This window comes from Ovis canadensis, chromosome 14 (genome assembly GCF_042477335.2).
Source record: "Ovis canadensis isolate MfBH-ARS-UI-01 breed Bighorn chromosome 14, ARS-UI_OviCan_v2, whole genome shotgun sequence".
Taxonomy (NCBI): Eukaryota; Metazoa; Chordata; class Mammalia; order Artiodactyla; family Bovidae; genus Ovis; species Ovis canadensis.
In genome coordinates this window covers 73,809,716-73,829,087 of record NC_091258.1, presented here as the reverse complement: position 1 = coordinate 73,829,087, position 19,372 = coordinate 73,809,716, and the positions used below count along the sequence as shown (strand labels likewise).

Sequence of the window (19,372 nt, the reverse complement as noted above, 5' to 3'; positions counted from 1 at the left end):
AGTTCTCAACGCAATTCATCACCTTCTTAATGACACCAACCCCCAGCTGGCCGGGGATTGCTGGCTTTGCTTGTCCTTAGGAGCTCCACGGTATTTAGCTATACCAGTACCATTAAATATTGCAACAGCCATGGGAACTCCTATAGATCCACCCTTACAAGGGCCAGTCTTTTTTTTTATGTTTATTTTAATTGGAAGCTAATTACTTTACAATATTGTATTGGTTTTGCCATACATCAACATGAATCCGCCACAGGTGTACATGTGTTCCTCATCCCGAACCCCCCACCCACCTCCCTCCCTGTACCATCCCTCTGGGTCACCAGCCCCAAGCATCCTGAATCATGCATTGAACCTGGACTGGCGATTCATTTCATATATGATATTATACATGTTTCAATGCCATTCTCCCAAATCATCCCACCCTCGCCCTCTTCCACAGAGTCCAAAAGACTGTTCTATACATCTGTGTCTCTTTTGCTGTCTTGCATACAGGGTTATCATTAAGGGCAATGAAACTCAAAAAGTTCCAGAATGCTTTACAAATGATGGAGGAATTGAACCTGTAGGCAGTTTAGCCAGGGACCCGTGTAACTGCCTACAGGGACCAATGTAATCATGGATTTAGGCAGTAAGGTTCCAGAATGCTTTACAAATGATGGAGGAATTGAACCTGTAGGCAGTTTAGCCAGGGACCAATGTAATCATGGATGAGTGACCAACTCGTCCTCCCACAAACACAGTATGGTGCCGCCCCCATCAAGGCCTTTTCTTTGTTTGTGGGACAGATGCTTATGTCTACCAATCAACTGGATGGGTATCTGCACCTTAGCTTTCCTCACTCCCCAGATGAATATTGTCCCTAACAACCAGACTCTCATCGTACCTCTGACAGCACATCTGTAGTCAAAAAGAGCCATCCAGTTTATACCCCTACTAGTTGGTTTGGAAATTATGACTGGGATAGGTATGGGAATAGGAAGAATTGCTTCATCAACCACCTTCTACCATACACTGTCCAAGGACTTCGCAGAAGACATTGAGAGAGCAGCCACATCTTTAGTGGCTTTACAAGACCAACTAGATTGCCTGGCTGAGGTGGTTTTACAGAATAGGAGAGGGCTTGAGCTACTGACAGCTGAACAGGGAGGACTCTGCCTCTTCTTGAATGAAGAATGCTGCTTTTATGTAAACCAATCAGGAATAGTCAGGGACATAGCCCTACAACTAAGGGAACGAATCATAAAAAGGAGACAGGAACTAGCGAATTCCTAGGCTAACTGGAACAATATATGGAGCTGGGCATCGTGGCTTCTCCCTTTAACGAGTCCTCTCTTCATGTTCTTTGTGGCGCTCGTTTGGCCCTTTTATTCTCAATGAAATTACACAGTTCATAGCCTCTTGGAAAGAATCCATAAAGTTACAAATAGCAATAGCTCAATATAGCCCCCCTAAACAATGGAGAGCTCTGAATGTCCTACAAAACATGAGATGATGCTTTGTACAAAGAGCGATAGAAGCATCAAGAAGGGGCAATTGCCGGGGTCCAGCCCCCGCAGGATCCAGGGGAACCTGAAGGAAAAACCGCGTCGGCGGATGATTTAGAGAGAGATAAGGAAAGAGTATTATAGATGAGAAAATAGAGGAGAGAAAGAGGCTGATTTACATAGAAAGCCAATAAAACTTTGAGACAAGAAGTTTGCCCTGTTCACGGAGGCCACAGGTGCCTTCCCGGTCTCCTGAGGGAGTGAAGACGCAGAACGTCTTCCCGTTCAGGTCTTAGTAACCCGGGCAAATAAGTGAACGCAGGGAGCCTCTATGCTCCAAGCCTGAAAAAGAAAGTAAGAGAGAAAAAAAGAGGAAAAAGAAAAACACGGGGTGACCAAGCTTCTTCAAGTGAGGCCCATTGTTTTTATTTTTAAAAGGGTCTTTTATACCTTTACTTGTACATAGAGGGAAATGAAAGATGCAAAGTCATACAGAGTCAGCCGAAACATTATATCTGTTTTGTCTTTATTGAAACCAGGATTTTTCTGCAAACCTTTCCCATAAACAATATTGTGTACATTATCTTCTGGCCTTGGAGGCCTGTGAACATTTTATGACCCTCTTTTGATAAAGGCTTTCAACCAGAAAACTTATTTTCCCCCGAAATGTTTTTTTCTTATATTTCTAATCTATGTCAGCCTCAAAAAGTATTAAACAAGTTACATTTCTCATGGAGTAAAGGTGCAGTGAGTTACAAGAAAGAACCAATTAACTCAAAAGTCTGATGTGGTTAATTTCAAGGCTACACTTGTTTTTCTTACTTTCCAACTATGTTAACTAATGCACTCCCAGGTGCACAGTGGATAAAAGATATGGGAACTTAGCAACAAGCATTGGCCAAATAATGAAATCTTACATTAGCACTACTCTAATAACTTTTAACTCTTTGAAAGGCTCTATGTTTTAGGCTTTCTGTGCCTCTCACAGTTGGGAGGCTGTAAATAATCACATGTGTAGCTGCAAGAGTCTGGATATAACTGCCAAGCAAGCTAAAATGCTAACAGAGGGGGTTTGATTTGAAATATTCTTCTCATGTCCAGGAGACTTATTAGCTATAGCCCTACGTTAATTTTCTCCAGAGAAAGGTGATCAAGGTTAGCCCCCTGTTAATGTCAGAGGAGTTGGTGAAAGTCATGAAATAGTAAGACAGACAGATTCTGGTTTGGGGGTAGATGCTCGAGAAAGCCTAGGGAGCCCGTTGAGTTCTGAAGCCTTGCTTAACAGCTCTCTTCCACATGACCTTGTCATGGGTGGGGTCTCCCGTGGTGGCTCCCGGCAGGCAATGAAGAGGAAAAGTTAAAGTTTTACCTCTTTCTCCTCCTGCCTTTGTAACTCAGCTTGCTCCTTGCAAAGTCTACATCATGTAGGTCTCAGAAACTGGGGACTCACAGTTCTAGGAACTGGAGCTTATCTCTCTCACCCTTGTCCTGCTCTTTGCAATTGCCCTAGTCCCTGCAAACCTACTTAATCATGCCTGTCCTTGTGGAAAAACTCTAACCCCTTTGTTCAGGGCTCAGAGCTTAGGGTGTTACAACCTCTGGGCCTGCCGACATAATAAACTTGAGTTCTCCAACTCTCTGAATGTGGTGCTTGGTTTCTTGAGTACTGGTTTCTGAAACAAAACCACACAAATGGAATTTATATGATAAAGCCTGCAGTCATAAGGAATGACTTTGCAGATTATCTGAAAATCAATACTGCAGTGAAAACTTACAAATGTAGTGAATGCAGCAAGGTATATGAAGCTTTTGGCCTTCAGAAAAGTCAAACTGGAGGAAAACTGTGGTAGATGTGGCAAAGCTTTGATTCTGTATTCAGACCTAACTAATCCTCAGGTAATTCTGAATTGAAATCTTACCCTTGTAATGCATGTAGTAAGACTTTCGGAAGGCATTCAGTTTTTTACAAAACATGAGAAAATACATACTGGTGAGAATCCATACATTCAGAGAAAAGTCAATCACTCCAGTGGAGGAAATCATATAATGTGTGTGGCCAGGATTTCAGTAACGGGCTAATCATTCCCACCATCAGAGAATTAATAATGGAGAGAAACCTTAAAAATATGAGTGTGGCAGATCCTTCAGGTAGTGTTCAGGCCTAAAAAGACATCAGGCGACCCATACTCCAGAGACCTTTCAAATGTAATCAATGTGGCCAGGCTTCTTCTTTACACCTTAGGCTTCTTGAAAATACTCACACTGGATAAAAATTGTATCAGTGTAATAAGTGTGTCGGGGTTTTTAGGCAACAATCTGAAGTCAGGCTTCAGTAAAGAAGTCATTTTGGAGAGAAAGCTTACAAGTGACATGAGTGTGTAAAACCTTTACTTGGGATTACATCTCATCATCCATCAGATCATCCATAGTAGAGAGAACCTTACCAGTGTAGAATATGTGGCAAGGCTTTTAGGTACCCCCTGTATCTCAGTGTTCACCAAATACTTTATACTTAGAAATGCAACTATTATGGCAGTTGTCACAATTACTGCTCACTCTTTAGGCATCTAAGAATATATATCCTGGAGATAAACCACACTAATACAATATTTGTGGAAAGAATTTTACCCAAACATCAAAGTTGGAAAAGATTCTGGAACAATGCTTTACAAATGCAATGGAGAAAAAAAACCAAACAAACAAAAAAAACAAAACAAAACAAAAAAACCAAATGCAATGGAGGTGGAGAAAGTTTCAGCTTGAGTTGAAGTATTAGACAACAAGACTCCATTGTAAAGAGGAGTCTTGGAATTGGATGGGGAAGGGCTTTCTGCAGGCTTCAGAGTGCACTAGACTTCAGAATAGATGTCTTTCAGAGAAACCACACAGAAGTAATGTGCACGCTAAAGCTTTAACACAAAGATCAAAACGATGGAAACATGAGAGGTTTTATATGGAGAGTAAGCTTACACAGGTAATGAATTTTTTCGTGAGATATTCACGCTTTGGGCATAATGAGGTGATTTATGCAGGTCAGAAACTACAGATACACTGAATTTGGAAATACATTTAAGAAAACGTATTTCCTCCAGATTCCACTCAAGATTCATATTGGGGAGAATCCTTAGAATTGTAATGACTTTCATAAAATTTGGGGACAGTCTTTACAATAGATCACATGAGACGATTCATTTTAGGAATAAATAAATCTTTAATTTCCCAACAGTTAACCTACTGTGTTCTGGCAGTATAATTATGTTAAGTATGTTGAAATTTCATGATCAGTGGAAATGACCCCTAATCTTTAGTATGTATTTAATTACTTGAGTTTTCTTGAGAAGGCACCATTATTTTTTATGCCATTTGAAAACTTAGAGAATTTCATGATTGTTTCTGCAAAGAAATCAGCAAAATGAGGGACAGACTTCATTAGATGTGGATCATTAATATCCATCTTTCATGGGTAAACAGGGACACTAAAATATCAAACACAATGGAGTGTGAATTAGGATCAGTAAGGGACAGGGAACCATGTCAAACCATGACATGACTCAGCATGCTCATTATGTTCAGGATGCCCTTCTGTACACTGGCCACCGTGGTTATAGGACTGAGTGCTGTACCATCTGACCATGTAAAGAGCAAACTGTACATTAAGGGAGTTCGGCTTTTCATGGGAGGAGAGTTGACAGCTTAGTGGAGACTGATTACATGGGAGAAACTGTACCAGGGAAATGTTGGTCATTTTCTCCCTTGACTGGCAATTGCTCTCGCATATAAATGATTAATGGAAACTTATTCTTGAAATCAAGATTGCTGGGAGAAATATCAATAACCTCAGATATGCAGATGACACTACCCTTCTGGCAGAAAGTGAAGAGGAACTAAAACGCCTCTTGATGTAAGTGAAAGAGGAGAGTGAAAAAGTTGGCTGAAAGCTCAACATTCAGAAAACTAAGATCATGGCATCTGGTCCCATCAGTTCATGGGAAATAGATGGGGAAACAGTGGAAACAGTGTCAGACTTTATTTTTGAGGGCTCCAAAATCACTGCTTATGATGACTGCACAAATGAAATTAAAAGACACTTGCTCCTTGGAAGAAAAGCTATGTTGATGACCAACCTAGATAGCATATTAAAAAGCAGAGACGTTACTTTGCCAACAAAGGTCCATCTAGTCAAGGCTATGGTTTTTCCTGTGGTCATGTATGGATGTGAGAGTTGGACTGTGAAGAAAGCTGAGCGCTGAAGAATTGATGCTTTTGAACTGTGGTGTTGGAGAAGACTCCTGAGAGTCCCTTGGACTGCAAGGAGATCCAACCAGTCCATTCTAAAGGAGATCAGTCCTGGGTGTTCATTGGAAGGACTGATGCCAAAGCTGAAACTCCAGTACTTTGGCCACCTCATGCAAAGAGTTGACTCATTGGAAAAGACTCTGATGCTGGGAGGGATTGGGGGCAGGAGGAGAAGGGGACGACAGAGGATGAGATGGCTGGATGGCATCACCAACTCGATGGACATGAGTTTGAGTGAACTCTGGGAGTTGGTGATGGACAGGAAAGCCTGGCGTGCTGCAATTCATGGGGTTGCAAAGAGTTGGACATGACTGAGCAACTGAACTGAACTGAACTGAACTGATTCTTGGAACTTGAAGAGAGCAGTTTTTTTTTTTTTAATTGAGTCAAAAGAAACAGAAACGTACGAGTGTGTATCTGCTTTGTCATTAACTGCTGCCATTTATGTTGTGCCTCTGTTTTGTTAAGAATGTAGCTTAAGTCTTGTGCTCTAATAAAATTTGTATCATTTTCCCATAACCCTGAATACATTTAAGTGATATCTCTTTTTGAACTTGGGGCATTCTGAAATAAATGATGTAGTTTTTATTATTCATTTATTATTGGTCAAATAGTTGTGGCTCATGGGATAATTCCACAGCATGTAGGAATTTCCCAGACCAGGGATCTCTCCCATGCCTCCTTCTTGGCAGGTGGATTCCTTACCACTGAGCCACCAGGGAATTCCCAGAAATAGTTTAGAATCCACACTGTATGATGAGAATTCTTTTTGCTTGATCAGCTAGAAATTTCATATATTCAGTCCCCAACATGTTGGCTCTTGTTACTTTACAGTCACCAAAAGAACAAAATGAAACCAAATCCAAAGTTTGGTTTGGATATTGAGACAGATGAAGGCATATGCTAAAATGTTATAAGGTTTGTTAACTGCTGAAGATTTCCAGTGGGAGCACAGTAGACTTCCAAGCTGTTGGGGAAAAAAAAAAACTTGACTAATGAGGAATGGTGACATTCTCAGAGTGCTAAGATGATTACCGGATGGCAAGGAGGGGAGGGTTCCTACTCTGGTGAGCTACTAGTTGGTATCAAAGGAAGGGGGCCTTAGTCTTTTGTCTCAGCCTGCCCAGAGAGGCAGCACAGGAAGTGGTGGTTGTTTTTGAAGTCTAAAGGAGTCAGGAGTCAAACATGGAAAAACCACAGTGAGACTGTGTAAGAAAACACTGAATGTTTGGTCATACTATGAATTTATAACATTCCCTTATGGCACACATATGTTCCATTGGTCATACTGTTGTTAAAGATGGTAGTGGCTTACTATTTATCTATCTTACTAAATAGATAAATTACTATTTACTATCTATTGCCTAAGGCATTTTTACAGTAGCCTAATAAACATTATATATCTATACAAAAAAAGCTCTTCATGACCCATAAAACCACGATGGTGTGATCACTCACCTACAGCCAGACATCTGGAATGCAAAGTCAAGTGGGCCTTAGGAAGCATCACTACGAACAAAGCTAGCGGATGTGATGGCATTCTGGTTGAACTGTTTCAAATTCTAAAAGATGATGCTGTTAACTCTGTGGGAGAGGGCGAGGGTGGGATGATTTGGGAGAATGGCATTGAAACATGTATAACATCATATGTGAAACAGATCGCCAGTCCAGGTTTGATGCATGATACTGGATGCTCGGGTCTGGTGTACTGGGATGACCCAGAGGGATGGTATGGGGAAGGAGGTGGGAGGGGGGTTCAAGATGGGGAACACGTGTACACCCGTGGCAGATTCATGTTGATGTATGGCAAAACCAATACAAAATTGTAATTAGCCTCCAATTAAAATAAATAAATTTATATTTGAAAAAAGACTATGCTGTTATAGTGTTACACTCAATATGCCAGGAAATTTGGGAAACTCAGCAGTGGCCACAGGACTGGAAAAGGTAAGTTTTCATTCCAACCCCAAAGAAAGGCAATACCAAAGAATGCTCAAAATACAGCAAAATTTCTCTCATCTCACACACTAGAAAAGAAATGCTCAAAATTCTCGAAGTCAGGCTTCAACAGTGTGTGAACTTCCAGATGTTCAAGCTGGATTTAGCAAAGGCAGAGGAACCAGAGATCAAATTGCCACCATCTGTTGGATCATGGAAAAAGCAAGGTAGTTCCAGAAAAACATCTACTTTTGCTTTATTGACAATGCCAAAGCCTTTGACTGTGTGGATCAGAACAAACTGGAAAATTCTTCAAGAGATGGGAATACCAAACCACCTGACCTGCCTCCTGAGAAATCTGTATGCAGGTTAAGAAGCAACAGTTAGAACTGGATATGGAACAACAGACTGGTTCCAAATCGGGAAAGAAGTACATCAAGGCTGCATATTGTCATCCTGCTTATTTAATGTATATGCAGATACATCATGCAAAACGTCAGGCTGGATGAAGCCCAAGTTGGAATCAAGATTACTGGGAGAAATATCAACAATCTCAGATATGCAGATGACACCACCCTTATGACAGAAAGCGAAGAAGAACTAAAGAGATTCTTGATGAAAGTGAAAGAGGAGAATGAAAAAGTTGGCTTAAAACTCAACATTCAGAAAACTAAGATCATGGCATCTGGTTCCATCACTTCATGGCAAATAGAAGGGGAAACAATGGAATCAGTGACAGACTTTATTTTTGGCGGTTCCAGAATCACTACATTTGGAGATTGCAGCCATGAAATTGAAAGATGCTTGCTCCTTTGAACAAAAGTTATGACCAAACTAGACAGCATATTAAGCAGCAAAGACATTAATTTTCCAACAACACTCAGTCTAGTCAAAGCTATGGTTTTTCCAGTGGTCATGTATGGATGTGAGAGTTGGACTATAAAGAAAGCTGAGCGCCAAAGAAATGATACTTTTGAACTGTGGTGTTGGAAAAGACTCTTGAGAGTCCCTTGGACTGTAAGCAGATCCAACCAGTCTATTCTAAAGGAAATCAGCCCTGAATGTTCATTGGAAGGACTGATGCTGAAGCTGAAACTCCAATGGTTTGGCCACTTGATGCAAAGAACTGACTCATTTGAAAAGATCCTGATGCTGAGAAAGATTGAAGGCAGGAGAAGGGGACGACAGAGGTCGGATGGCATTACCGACTCTACGCACATGAGTTTGAATAAGCTCTGGGTGTTGATGATGGACAGAGAAGCCTGGCGTTCTGCAGTCAATGGGGTCGCAGAAAGTCAGAGAGGATTAAGTGACTGAACTGAACTGAATGAACATGATATGTTTGGAAATGTTTATTAAATAATAAATACTAAATAGAAGTCTAGTTTTCCAGAGGATACTACAGTGTTGATGTCACATTATAGAAACAAATAATATGTTCCTTGGTTCATTGTCAGTTGTAATAATTTTTTTTTTCAAAATTTTGTGATGGTTTTGCTGTACAGGAACATGGATCAGCCACAGGCATACATATGTTCCCTTGCTTCTGAATCCATCTCCCTCCCCACCCTATCCTTTCAAGTCTTCACAGACCAGTGGCTCTCAGTGCCCTTTGTCGTAATCAAACTCCCTCTGGCTATTTTACATATGGTAATATACATGTTCCAGTGTTATTCTCTCAAATCATGCCACTCTATTTTTTTTTTCAATAGTTTTTCCTTCAGTTCAGTTCAGTCACTCAGTCGTGTCCAACTCTTTGTGATCCCATGAACTGCAGCACACCAGGCCTCCCTGTCCATCACCAACTGCCGGAGACTACCCAAACCCATGTCCACTGAGTTGGTGATGCCATTCAACCATCTCATCCTGTCGTCCCCTTTTCCTCCTACCCTCAATCTTTTCCACCATCAGGGTCTTCTCAAATGAGTCAGATCTTCGCATCAGGTGCCCAAAGTATTGGGAGTTTCAGCTTCAACATCAGTCCTTCCAATGAACACCCAGGACTGATTTCCTTTAGGATGGACTGGTTGGGTCTCCTTGCAGTCCAGAGGACTCTCAAGAGTCTTCTCCAACACCACAGTTCAAAAGCATCAATTCATCAGCGCTCAGCTTTCTTTATAGTCCAAATCTCACATCCATACATGACAACTGCAAAAACAATAGCCTTGACCAGATGGACATTTGTTGACAAAGTAATGTCTTTGCTTTTTAATATGCTGTCTAGGTTGGTTATAACTTTCCTTCCAAGTAGTAAGCGTCTTTTAATTTCATGGCTGCAGTCACCATCTGCTATAATTTGGGAGCCCCCAAAATAAAGTCAGCTACTGTTTCCACTGCTTCCCCCATCTATTTGCCATAAAGTGGTGGGACCAGATGCAATGGTCTTAGATTTCTGAATGGTCATAGCAAGCACCCTCTTCCAATAACACAAGAGAAGACTACACATGGACATCAGCAGATGGTCAACACCAAAATCAGATTGATTATATTCTTTGCAGCCAAAGGTGGAGAATCTCTATACAGTCAGCAAAAACAAGACTAGGAGCTGACTGTGGTCAGATGATGAACTCCTTATTGCCAAATTCAGACTTAAATTGAAGAAAGTGGGGAAACCACTAGACACCATTCAGGTATGACCTAAATCAAATCCCTTATGACTATACAATGGAAGTGAGAAATAGATTTAAGGGACTAGATCTGATAGACAGAGTACCTGATGAACTATGGATGGAGGTTCATGACATTGTACAGGAGACAGGAATCAAGACCATACCCAAGGAAAAAAAATGCAAAAAGCAAAATGGCTGTCTGAGGAGGCCTTACAAATAGCTGTGAAAAGAAGAGAAGTGAAAAGCAAAGGAGAAAAGGAAAGATATAAGCATCTGAATGCAGAGTTCCAAAAAATAGCAAGGAGAGATAAGAAAGCCTTCCTCAGAGATCAATGCAAAGAAATAGAGGAAAACAATATAATGGGAAAGACTAGAGATCTCTTCGAGAAAATTAGAGATACCAAGGGAAGACTTCATGTAAAGATGGGCTCAATAAAGGACAGAAATTGTCTGGACCTAACAGAAGCAGAAGATATTAAGAAGAGGTGGCAAGAATACACAGAAGAACTCTACAAAAAAGATCTTCACGACCCAGATAATCATTATGGTGTGATCACTCATCTAGAGCCAGACATCCTGGAATGTGAAGTCAAGTGGGCCTTAGAAAGCATCACTATGAACAAAGGTGACCGAATACCAGCTGAGCTATTTCAAATCCTGAAAAATGATGCTGTGAAAGTGCGGCACTCAATATGCCAGCAAATTTGGAAAACTTAGCAGTGGCCACAGGACTGCAAAATGTCGGTTTTCATTCCAATCCCAAAGAAAGGCAATACCAAAAAATGCTCAAACTACCACACAATTGTACTCATCTTACACGCTAGTAAAGTAATGCTCAAAATTCTCCAAGCCAGGCTTCAGCAATATGTGAACGGTGAACTTCCAGATGCTCAATCTGGTTTTAGGAAAGACAGAGGAACCAGAGATCAAATTGCCAACATCGAACATTGGATCATCAACACCAACATTGGATCATCGAAAAAGCAAGAGAGTTCCAGAAAAACATCTGTTTTTGCTTTATTGACTATGCCAAAGCCTTTGACTGTGTGGATCACAATAAACTGTGGAAAGTTCTTCAAGAGATGGGAATACCAGACCACTTGACCTGTCTCCTGAGAAACCTGTATGCAGGTCAGGAAGCAACAGTTAGAACTGGAAATGGAATAGCAGACTGGTTCCAAATAGGAAAAGTAGTACGTCAAGGCTGTATATTGTCACCCTGCTTATTTAACTTCTATGCAGAGTACATCATGAGAAACGCTGGGCTGGAAGAAGCACAAGCTGGAATCAAGATTGCTGGGAGAAATATTAATAACCTCAGATATGCAGATGACACCACCCTTATGGCAGAAAGTGAAGAAGAACTAAAGAGCCTCTTGATGAAAATGAAAGAGGAGAGTGAAAAAATTTTTTCCTTACCTTTCTTTTTTCTCTCCACATGTTATTGAGAGTCAGTTCCTAGGCAGGTTGATAAGAATTCTGGGGTCCACGAGTAGAAAGGGATCTGGGGTTCTCAACGAGGAGCTAGGGGTTTGGAATTCTCAAGGAGGAGGAAAGGACATTTTTTTTTTTCCCTCTCTGCTTTCCTCAGTCTTAGTCACATAAAAGAGGTTTTTTTTTTTTTTTTCCCTTCTTCTTCAAGCCTGGAACTGATGATCATACAAATCAGTTTAAACTCTGTACTAGGGATTATATAACAACAAAGTATCCTGCTTGAGGACTGTTTCTTCTTCCTGAAAACCTTCTGACTAATCCTGATATCTTAGAATGTATATTATGCGAGTGGGTCTAGTAAGATCTTTCTATTGTTAAGTTCTAATCCTATTATCATAAAATGTAAATTTTGGGTGTGGGTCTGGTGAAATTTTCACAAACTTGGTTTTTGATTTATTGTAATGACTAATTAAAAACACCCAGTTTCCCCCTCAGTCATTGTCTCCCATCAGGAATATTCCATAAGCCTCTTATCCTTCTCCATCAGAAGGCAGACAGACTGAAAACCACAATCACAGAAAACTAACCAATCTGATCACATGGACCACAGCCTTGTCTAACTCAATGAAACTATGAGCCATCCTGTGTAGGGCCACCCAAGATGGACAAGTCATGGTGGAGAGTTCTGACAAAACGTGGTCCAGTGGATAAAGGAATGGCAAACCACTTCAGTATTCTTGCCTTGAGAACCCCATGAACCATATGAAAAGACCAAAAGATAGGGCACTGAAAATCAAACTCCCCAGGTAGGTAGGTACCCAAATGCAACTAGAGATCAGGAGAACTAACTCCAGAAAGAATGAAGAGATGGAACCAAAGCAAACACAACACCAAATTGTGGATGTGACTGGTGATGAAAGTAAAATCCGAGGCTGTAAAGAGCAATATTGCCAGAAACCTGGAATGAATCAAGGAATGAACCTGCAGTGAGTCCATGAATCAAGGCAAATTGGAAGTGGTCAAATGGGAGATGGAAAGAGTGAGCATCGATATTTTAGGTATCAGTGAACTAAAATAGATTGGGGTGGGTGAAATTAACTCAGATGACCATTATATCTACTACTGTGGGCATTAATCCCTTAGAAGAAATGGAGTAGCCATCATAGTCAACAAAAGAGTCCAAAATGCAGTACTTGGATGCAGTCTCAAAAAAGACATAATGATCTCTGTTCGTTTCTAAGGCAACCCTTCAATATCACAGTAATCCAAGTCTGTGGCCTGACGAATAATGTTGAAGAAGCTGAAGATGAACAGCTCTATGAAGACCTAAAAGACCTTCTAGAATTAACACCCAAAAAAAGATGTCCTTTTCATTATAGGGGACTGGAATGCAAAAGTACAAAGTCAAGAAACACCTGGAGTAACAGGCAAATTTGGCCTTGGAGTACAGAATAAAGCAGGGCAAGGGCTAAAAGAGTTTTGCCAAGAGAACACACTGGTCATAGCAAACACCCTCTTCTAAAAACACAAGAGAAGACTCTAGACATGGACATCACCAGATGGTCAATACTAAAATCAGATTGATTATATTCTTGCACAGCCAAAGAGGGAGAAGCTCTATACAGTCAGCAAAAACAAGGCCAGAAGCTGACTGTGGCTCAGATTAAGAATTCCTTATTGCCAAATTTAAACTGAAATTGAAAAATTTAGGGAAAACCATTAGAGCCTTCAAGTATGACCTAAATAAAATCCCTTAGATTATACAGTGAAAGTGAGAAATAGTTTTAAGGGACTAGATCTAATAGAGTGCCTGAAGAATTATGGATGGAGATTCGTGACATTGAACTGGAGGCAGGTATCAGGACCATCCCCAAGAGAAAGAAATGCAAAAAGCCAAAATGGTTGTCTGAGGAAGCCTTACAAACAGCTATTGAAAGAAAAGAAGCAAAAAGCAAAGGAGAAAAGGAAAGATATATCCATTTCAATGCAGAGTTTGAAAGAATAACAAGATAAGGAAGCCATCCTCAGTGATCAATGCAAAGAAATAGAGGAAAACAATGGAATGGGAAAGACTAGAGATCTTTTCAAGAAAATTAGAGATACCAAGGAATATTTTCATGCAAGGATGGGCACAATAAAGACAGAAATGATATGGACCTAACAGAAGCAGAAGATATTAAGAAGTGGCAAGAATACACAGAAGTATACAAAAAAGATCTTCATGACCCAGATAACCACGATGGTGTGATCACTAACCTAGAGCCAGACATCCTGGAATGTAAAGTCACGTGGGCCTTAGGAAGCATCACTATGAACAAAGCTAGTGGAGGTGATGGAATTCCAGTTGAGCTATTTCAAGTTCTAAAAGACGATGCTGTGAAAATGCTGCACTCAATATGCCAGCAAATTTGGAAAACTCAGCAGTGGCCACAGGACTGGAAAAGATCCGTTCTCATTCCAATACCAAAGAAAGGTAATGCCAAAGAATGCTCAAACTACCGCACAATTTATTTCATATCACATGCTAGTAAAGTAATGCTCAAAATTCTCCTAGCCAGGTTTCAACCGTATGTAAACCGTGAACTTCCATATGTTCAACCTGGATTTAGAAAAGGCAGAGGAACCAGAAGTCAAATTGCCAACATCTGCTGGATCATGGAAAAAGCAAGACAGTTCCAGAAAAACATCTACTTTTGCTTTATTGACAATGCCAAGGCCTTTGACTGTGTGGATCAGAACAAACTGGAAAATTCTTCAAGAGATGGGAATACCAAACCACCTGACCTGCCTCCTGAGAAATCTGTATGCAGGTCAAGAAGCAACAGTTAGAACTGGACATGGAACAACAGACTGTTCCAAATTGGGAAAGGAGTACATCAAGGCTGCATATTGTCACCCTGGTCATTTAACGTATGCGCAGAGTACATCATGTGAAATGCCAGGCTGGATGAAGCACAAGTTGGAATCAAGATTACTGGGAGAAATATCAATACCCTCAGATATGCAGATAACACCACCCTTATGGCAAAAAGTGAAGAACTAAAGAGTCTCTTGATGAAAGTTGAAGAGGAGAGTGAAAAAGTTGGCTTAAAGCTCAACATTCAGAAAACTAAGATCATGGCATCCAGTCCCATCACTTCATCTCAAATACATGGGGAAACAATGGAATTAGTGACAGACTTTATGTTTTGGAGCTCCAAAATCACTGCAGATGGTGACTGCAGCCATGAAATTAAAAGACGCTTGCTCCTTGGAAGAAAAGCTATGACCAACCTAGACAGCTTATTAAAAAGCAGAGACATTATTTTGCCAACAAAAGTCTGTCTAGTGAAAGCTATGGTTTTTGCAGTAGTCATGTATGGATGTGAGAGATGGACTATAAAGAAAGCTGAGTGTCAAAGAATTGATGGTATTGAACCGTGGTGTTGGAGAAGCCTCTTGAGAGTCCCTTGGACTGAAAGGAGATCCAACCAGTCCATCCTAAAGGAAATCAGTCCTGAATATTCATTGGAAGGACTGATGCTGAAGCTGAAACTCCAGTACTTTGGCCATCTGTTGAGAATAACTGACTCATTGGAGAATACCCTGACGGTCAGAAAGATTGAAGGTGGGAGGAGAAGGGGATGACAGGATGAATTGGTTGGATGGCATCACCGACTTGGTGCACACGAGTTTGGGTAAGCTCCAGGAGTTGGTGATGGACAAGGAAGCCTGGTGTTCTGCAGTCCATGGAGTTGCAAAGAGTTGGACACAACTGAGTGACTGAACTGTACTGAATAAGTAAATAATTTCCTTGCTAAAGACTATCAAGGGGGACACTCTCCACCCCCATCCAATGTCTATGTCAGAGGCTTTCTCTGTCCCTGTTTATACTTTAATAAAACTCTGCTGCACAAAAGCTCTTGAGTGAATAAGCCTGGTCCCTGTTCTCAAAGCTAAGTCTGCTTCAGAGATCAAGAATCCGACACCGTTCACAGTAAGCTATCATCCTGCAGGCTCGTCCGGGATCTTCAGGACAAGGTAAGAAGGCTCAGAGCTTTAGCCTCTCTTCTTCTCAATATACACATTTTCTGCCTTACTTTACTAACTCTACGGTGTATTTGTGTGAATGAATGACACACCCTGCGCGAAGCAAGTGATGAGCCCTGCTCTGCGGTTTTGTGGTGCCTCATAATGACTGAAGGCAGCCCCCAAAAGGGAAGCCTTGTTGGGGGTCTGTACCAACCTGCCAATGCCAAGAGACACCCAACATCCCTGGGAGGGGAGAGGCCAGAGATGGGCAAAGCGTGTGGACTGAACTTTCCTTTCTTGGTCTTTTCCTGGTCTCTTTGCACATTTTGTAATTGTATGGGGAATTAGAACGACTGTCGGATCATAGACTTTCAAGGGACTTGTGATCCATGCTGTTACTATGTACTTTTACTTAGATCCCTAAGTATGGAAGTGCCTAGCCTTGCTAAGAGCCGAAAATTACTAGAAGCACATATGGAGCAAGGTGGAACTCTGGCTCCAGGAATGTCTCTCAGGCTAGAGGTCACTCTCTTGCCTGCCTGCCTAAGGGGCCAGCGACCTGAAAATGAGTCTTTGTCATGGCTGTGCCTCCTAACTATATGGATAGAAGCACTGCTGGTGGTCACTGCTGGTGACCGTAAGGTTTTTGAGGACATAGATCAGTAATTGCAGGATCTGAACAGATTGGAAGTACAGTGGGCTTCTTCCTTTGGTAGTGGTAACTGTTAGTGGACCAGAGGAGGCTCTGGTGGCTTTTGTCTCAACTCCCTAGATATTCCTTTTGTGGAATCTGGGAATGAACTGGAAGGATTGGCCCTAGTAGCTTGAGGACAAAAATCACTTTTTCCTCACCCGCAAACCCTCCACCACCTCTCTTGCGATCAAATATACTGGCGTGGTGACACTCAGAAGGGACATCTTGGTTCTTGTTCATCCCTTTATGACTCACGGCTTCTACTGTGGTCAGGACTGTACTCAGGAATGTGCCCAGACACATGTAAAATGGATGCTTTCCCTAGTAGTCCTAGCTTGGGAAACATTCTGGGAAACTACTCTGGCAAATCAAAGAAAGGTCTTGGTGGTAAGGAACTGAAAATCAATCTGGGATGCCATCAGGTCTACCCCTGGTGAATCTCCAGTCCGCCTCGGTGGTAGAACTGGGAGGGACGAGTAAGATGCCTGCATCAGTAAGGGACAGACTAAGTCCAACCAGGGAAGGAAAGCTTCAGTGGAGAGTCTGTCTACACCCCCACCTAGAGCAGGGAGGGACTCTTTGGTGGAAAGGAGCCATGGCTGTGGATGCTGCTTTTTTTTCTCTCTCACAGATGGGAGCTATCAGTTCCATAACCACTCATTTAAAATGTATTTGAAAAAGTGGGATAAGTTTGATCCCCAGAGTTTCAATAGACATGCCTGATCTTCTTCTGTGATACTGAATGGCCACAGTATTCTTTGGAAGACTGGGGACGCTGGCCTGTTGAAGGGTCTCTTAATTACAATACTGTTTTACTAGACCGGTTCTGTGGAAAACAAGAGAAATGGGCAGAAGTGCCATATGTGTCGCTCTTTATTTTTATGCGAGACACTCCTGACTTGTGTCCTAAGGGTGCAGGTTTGGGTGTAAAACCTTCATCTCCCTCCTGTCCTCCTACTTTGCTCCTGTATCTGGGACTCCCAACTGAACAGGCTGAGAGTTGGGACACCCTTCCAGGAGGGGTTGTCTCAGTCTCAGTAGAAATTCAAATAGGATCAGTTGCAATCGAGACTATTGAGAGGATCCAAAAAGTACACAGAAAACTTTAAGGGACTAACTTTACTTTATGAGCTTACTTTGAGAGATGTGGCGGATGCGACCGGTGCACTAAGCGTGGGCGGCTGCTACCGGTGCACTAAGCGAGGCCGAGAGGAGCTACCCCACGTCCGAGGTCAGGGGCAGCAGCCGAGAGTGCCAGACTGCGATGGCACAGGAACGGCCAACAGGAGCTACCCAAGTCAGAGGTCAGGGGCAGCAGCCGGGAGGAGCAACCCCATGCCCGAGGCCAGGGGCGGCTGGGAGAGGTGGCTGCATGTACAAAGAGAGGTGGCTCATGGGCGCAGGAGGGCCTAGAGGAGCGATCCCACATTGAAGGTGGCGGTGAGGAGATACCCCTCGTCCAAGGTAAGAGAAACCCAAGTAAGATGGTAGGTGTTGCACGAGGGCATCAGAGGGCAGACACACTGAAACCATACTCACAGAAAACTAGTCAATTTCATCACACTAGGACCACAGCCTTGTCTAACTCAATGAAACTAAGCCATGCCCGCTGGGCAACCCAAGATGGGCGGGTCATGGTGGAGAGGTCTGACAGAATGTGGTCCACTGGAGAAGGGAATGACAAACCACTTCAGTATTCTTTCTTTGAGAACCCCATGAATAGTATGAAAAGGCAAAATCATAGGATACTGAAAGAGGAACCCCCAGGTCAGTAGGTGCCCAATATACTACTGGAGATCAGTGGAGAAACAACTCCCAAAGGAATGAAGGGATGGAGCCAAAGCAAAAACAATACCCAGCTGTGGATGTGACTGGTGATAGAAGCAAGGTCTGATGCTGCAAAGAGCAATATTGCATAGGAACCTGGAATGTCAGGTCCATGAATCAAGGCAAATTGGAAGTGGTCAAACAGGAGATGGAAAGAGTGAACATCGACATTTTAGGAATCAGCTAACTAAAATGGACTGGAATGGGTGAATTTAACTCAGATGGCCATTATATCTACTACTGCGGGCAGGAATTCCCTCAGAAGAAATGGAATAGCCATCATGGTCAACAAAACAGTCCAAAATGCAGTATTTCGATGCAATCTCAATAACGACAGAATGATCTCTGTTCGTTTCCAAGGCAAACCATTCAATATCACAGTAATCCAAGTCTATGCCCCACCAGTAATGCTGAAGAAGCTGAAGTTGAACGGTTCTGTGAAGACCTATAAGACCTTTTAGAACTAACACCCAAAAACGATGTCCTTTTCATTATAGGGGACTGGAATGCAAAAGTAGGAAGTCAAGAAACACCTGGAGTAACAGGCAAATTTGGCCTTGGAGTGCAGAATGAAGCAGGGCAAAGACTAATAGAGTTTTGCCAAGAAAATGCACTCGTCATAGTAAACACCCTCTTCCAACAACACAAGAGAAGACTCTACACATGGACATCACCAGATGGTCAATACCAAAATCAGATTGATTATATTCTTTGCAGCCAAAGATGGAAAAGCTCTATACAGTCAACAAAAACAAGACTAGGAGCTGACTGTGGCTCAGATCATGAACTCCTTATTGCCAAATTCAGACTCAAATTGAAGAAAGTAGGGAAAACCCCTAGACCATTCAGGTATGACCTAAATCAAATCCCTTATGATTATACAGTAGAAGTGAGAAATAGATTTAAGGGTCTAGATCTGATAGATAGAGTGCCTGATGAACTATGGAATGAGGTTCGTGACATTGTACAGGAGACAGGGATCAAGACCATCCCCACGGAAAAGAATTGCAAAAAAGCAAAATGGCTGTCTGAGGAGGCCTTACAAATAGCTGTGAAAAGAAGAGAGGTGAAAAGCA

The 19,372-nt window shown here is 41.9% G+C and overlaps 1 protein-coding gene across 1 annotated transcript in view; it reads left to right on the top strand.

The window, feature by feature from the left end:
• Window positions 1-19,372, top strand: part of LOC138419616 (zinc finger protein 208-like) — a 51,912-nt gene that overhangs the window by 6,047 nt on the left and 26,493 nt on the right. The window contains exon 5 of the mRNA XM_069552465.1: window positions 496-565. Within this exon, the coding sequence (XP_069408566.1) occupies window positions 496-565 (70 nt within the window). The remainder of the gene's footprint in view (window positions 1-495; window positions 566-19,372) is intronic.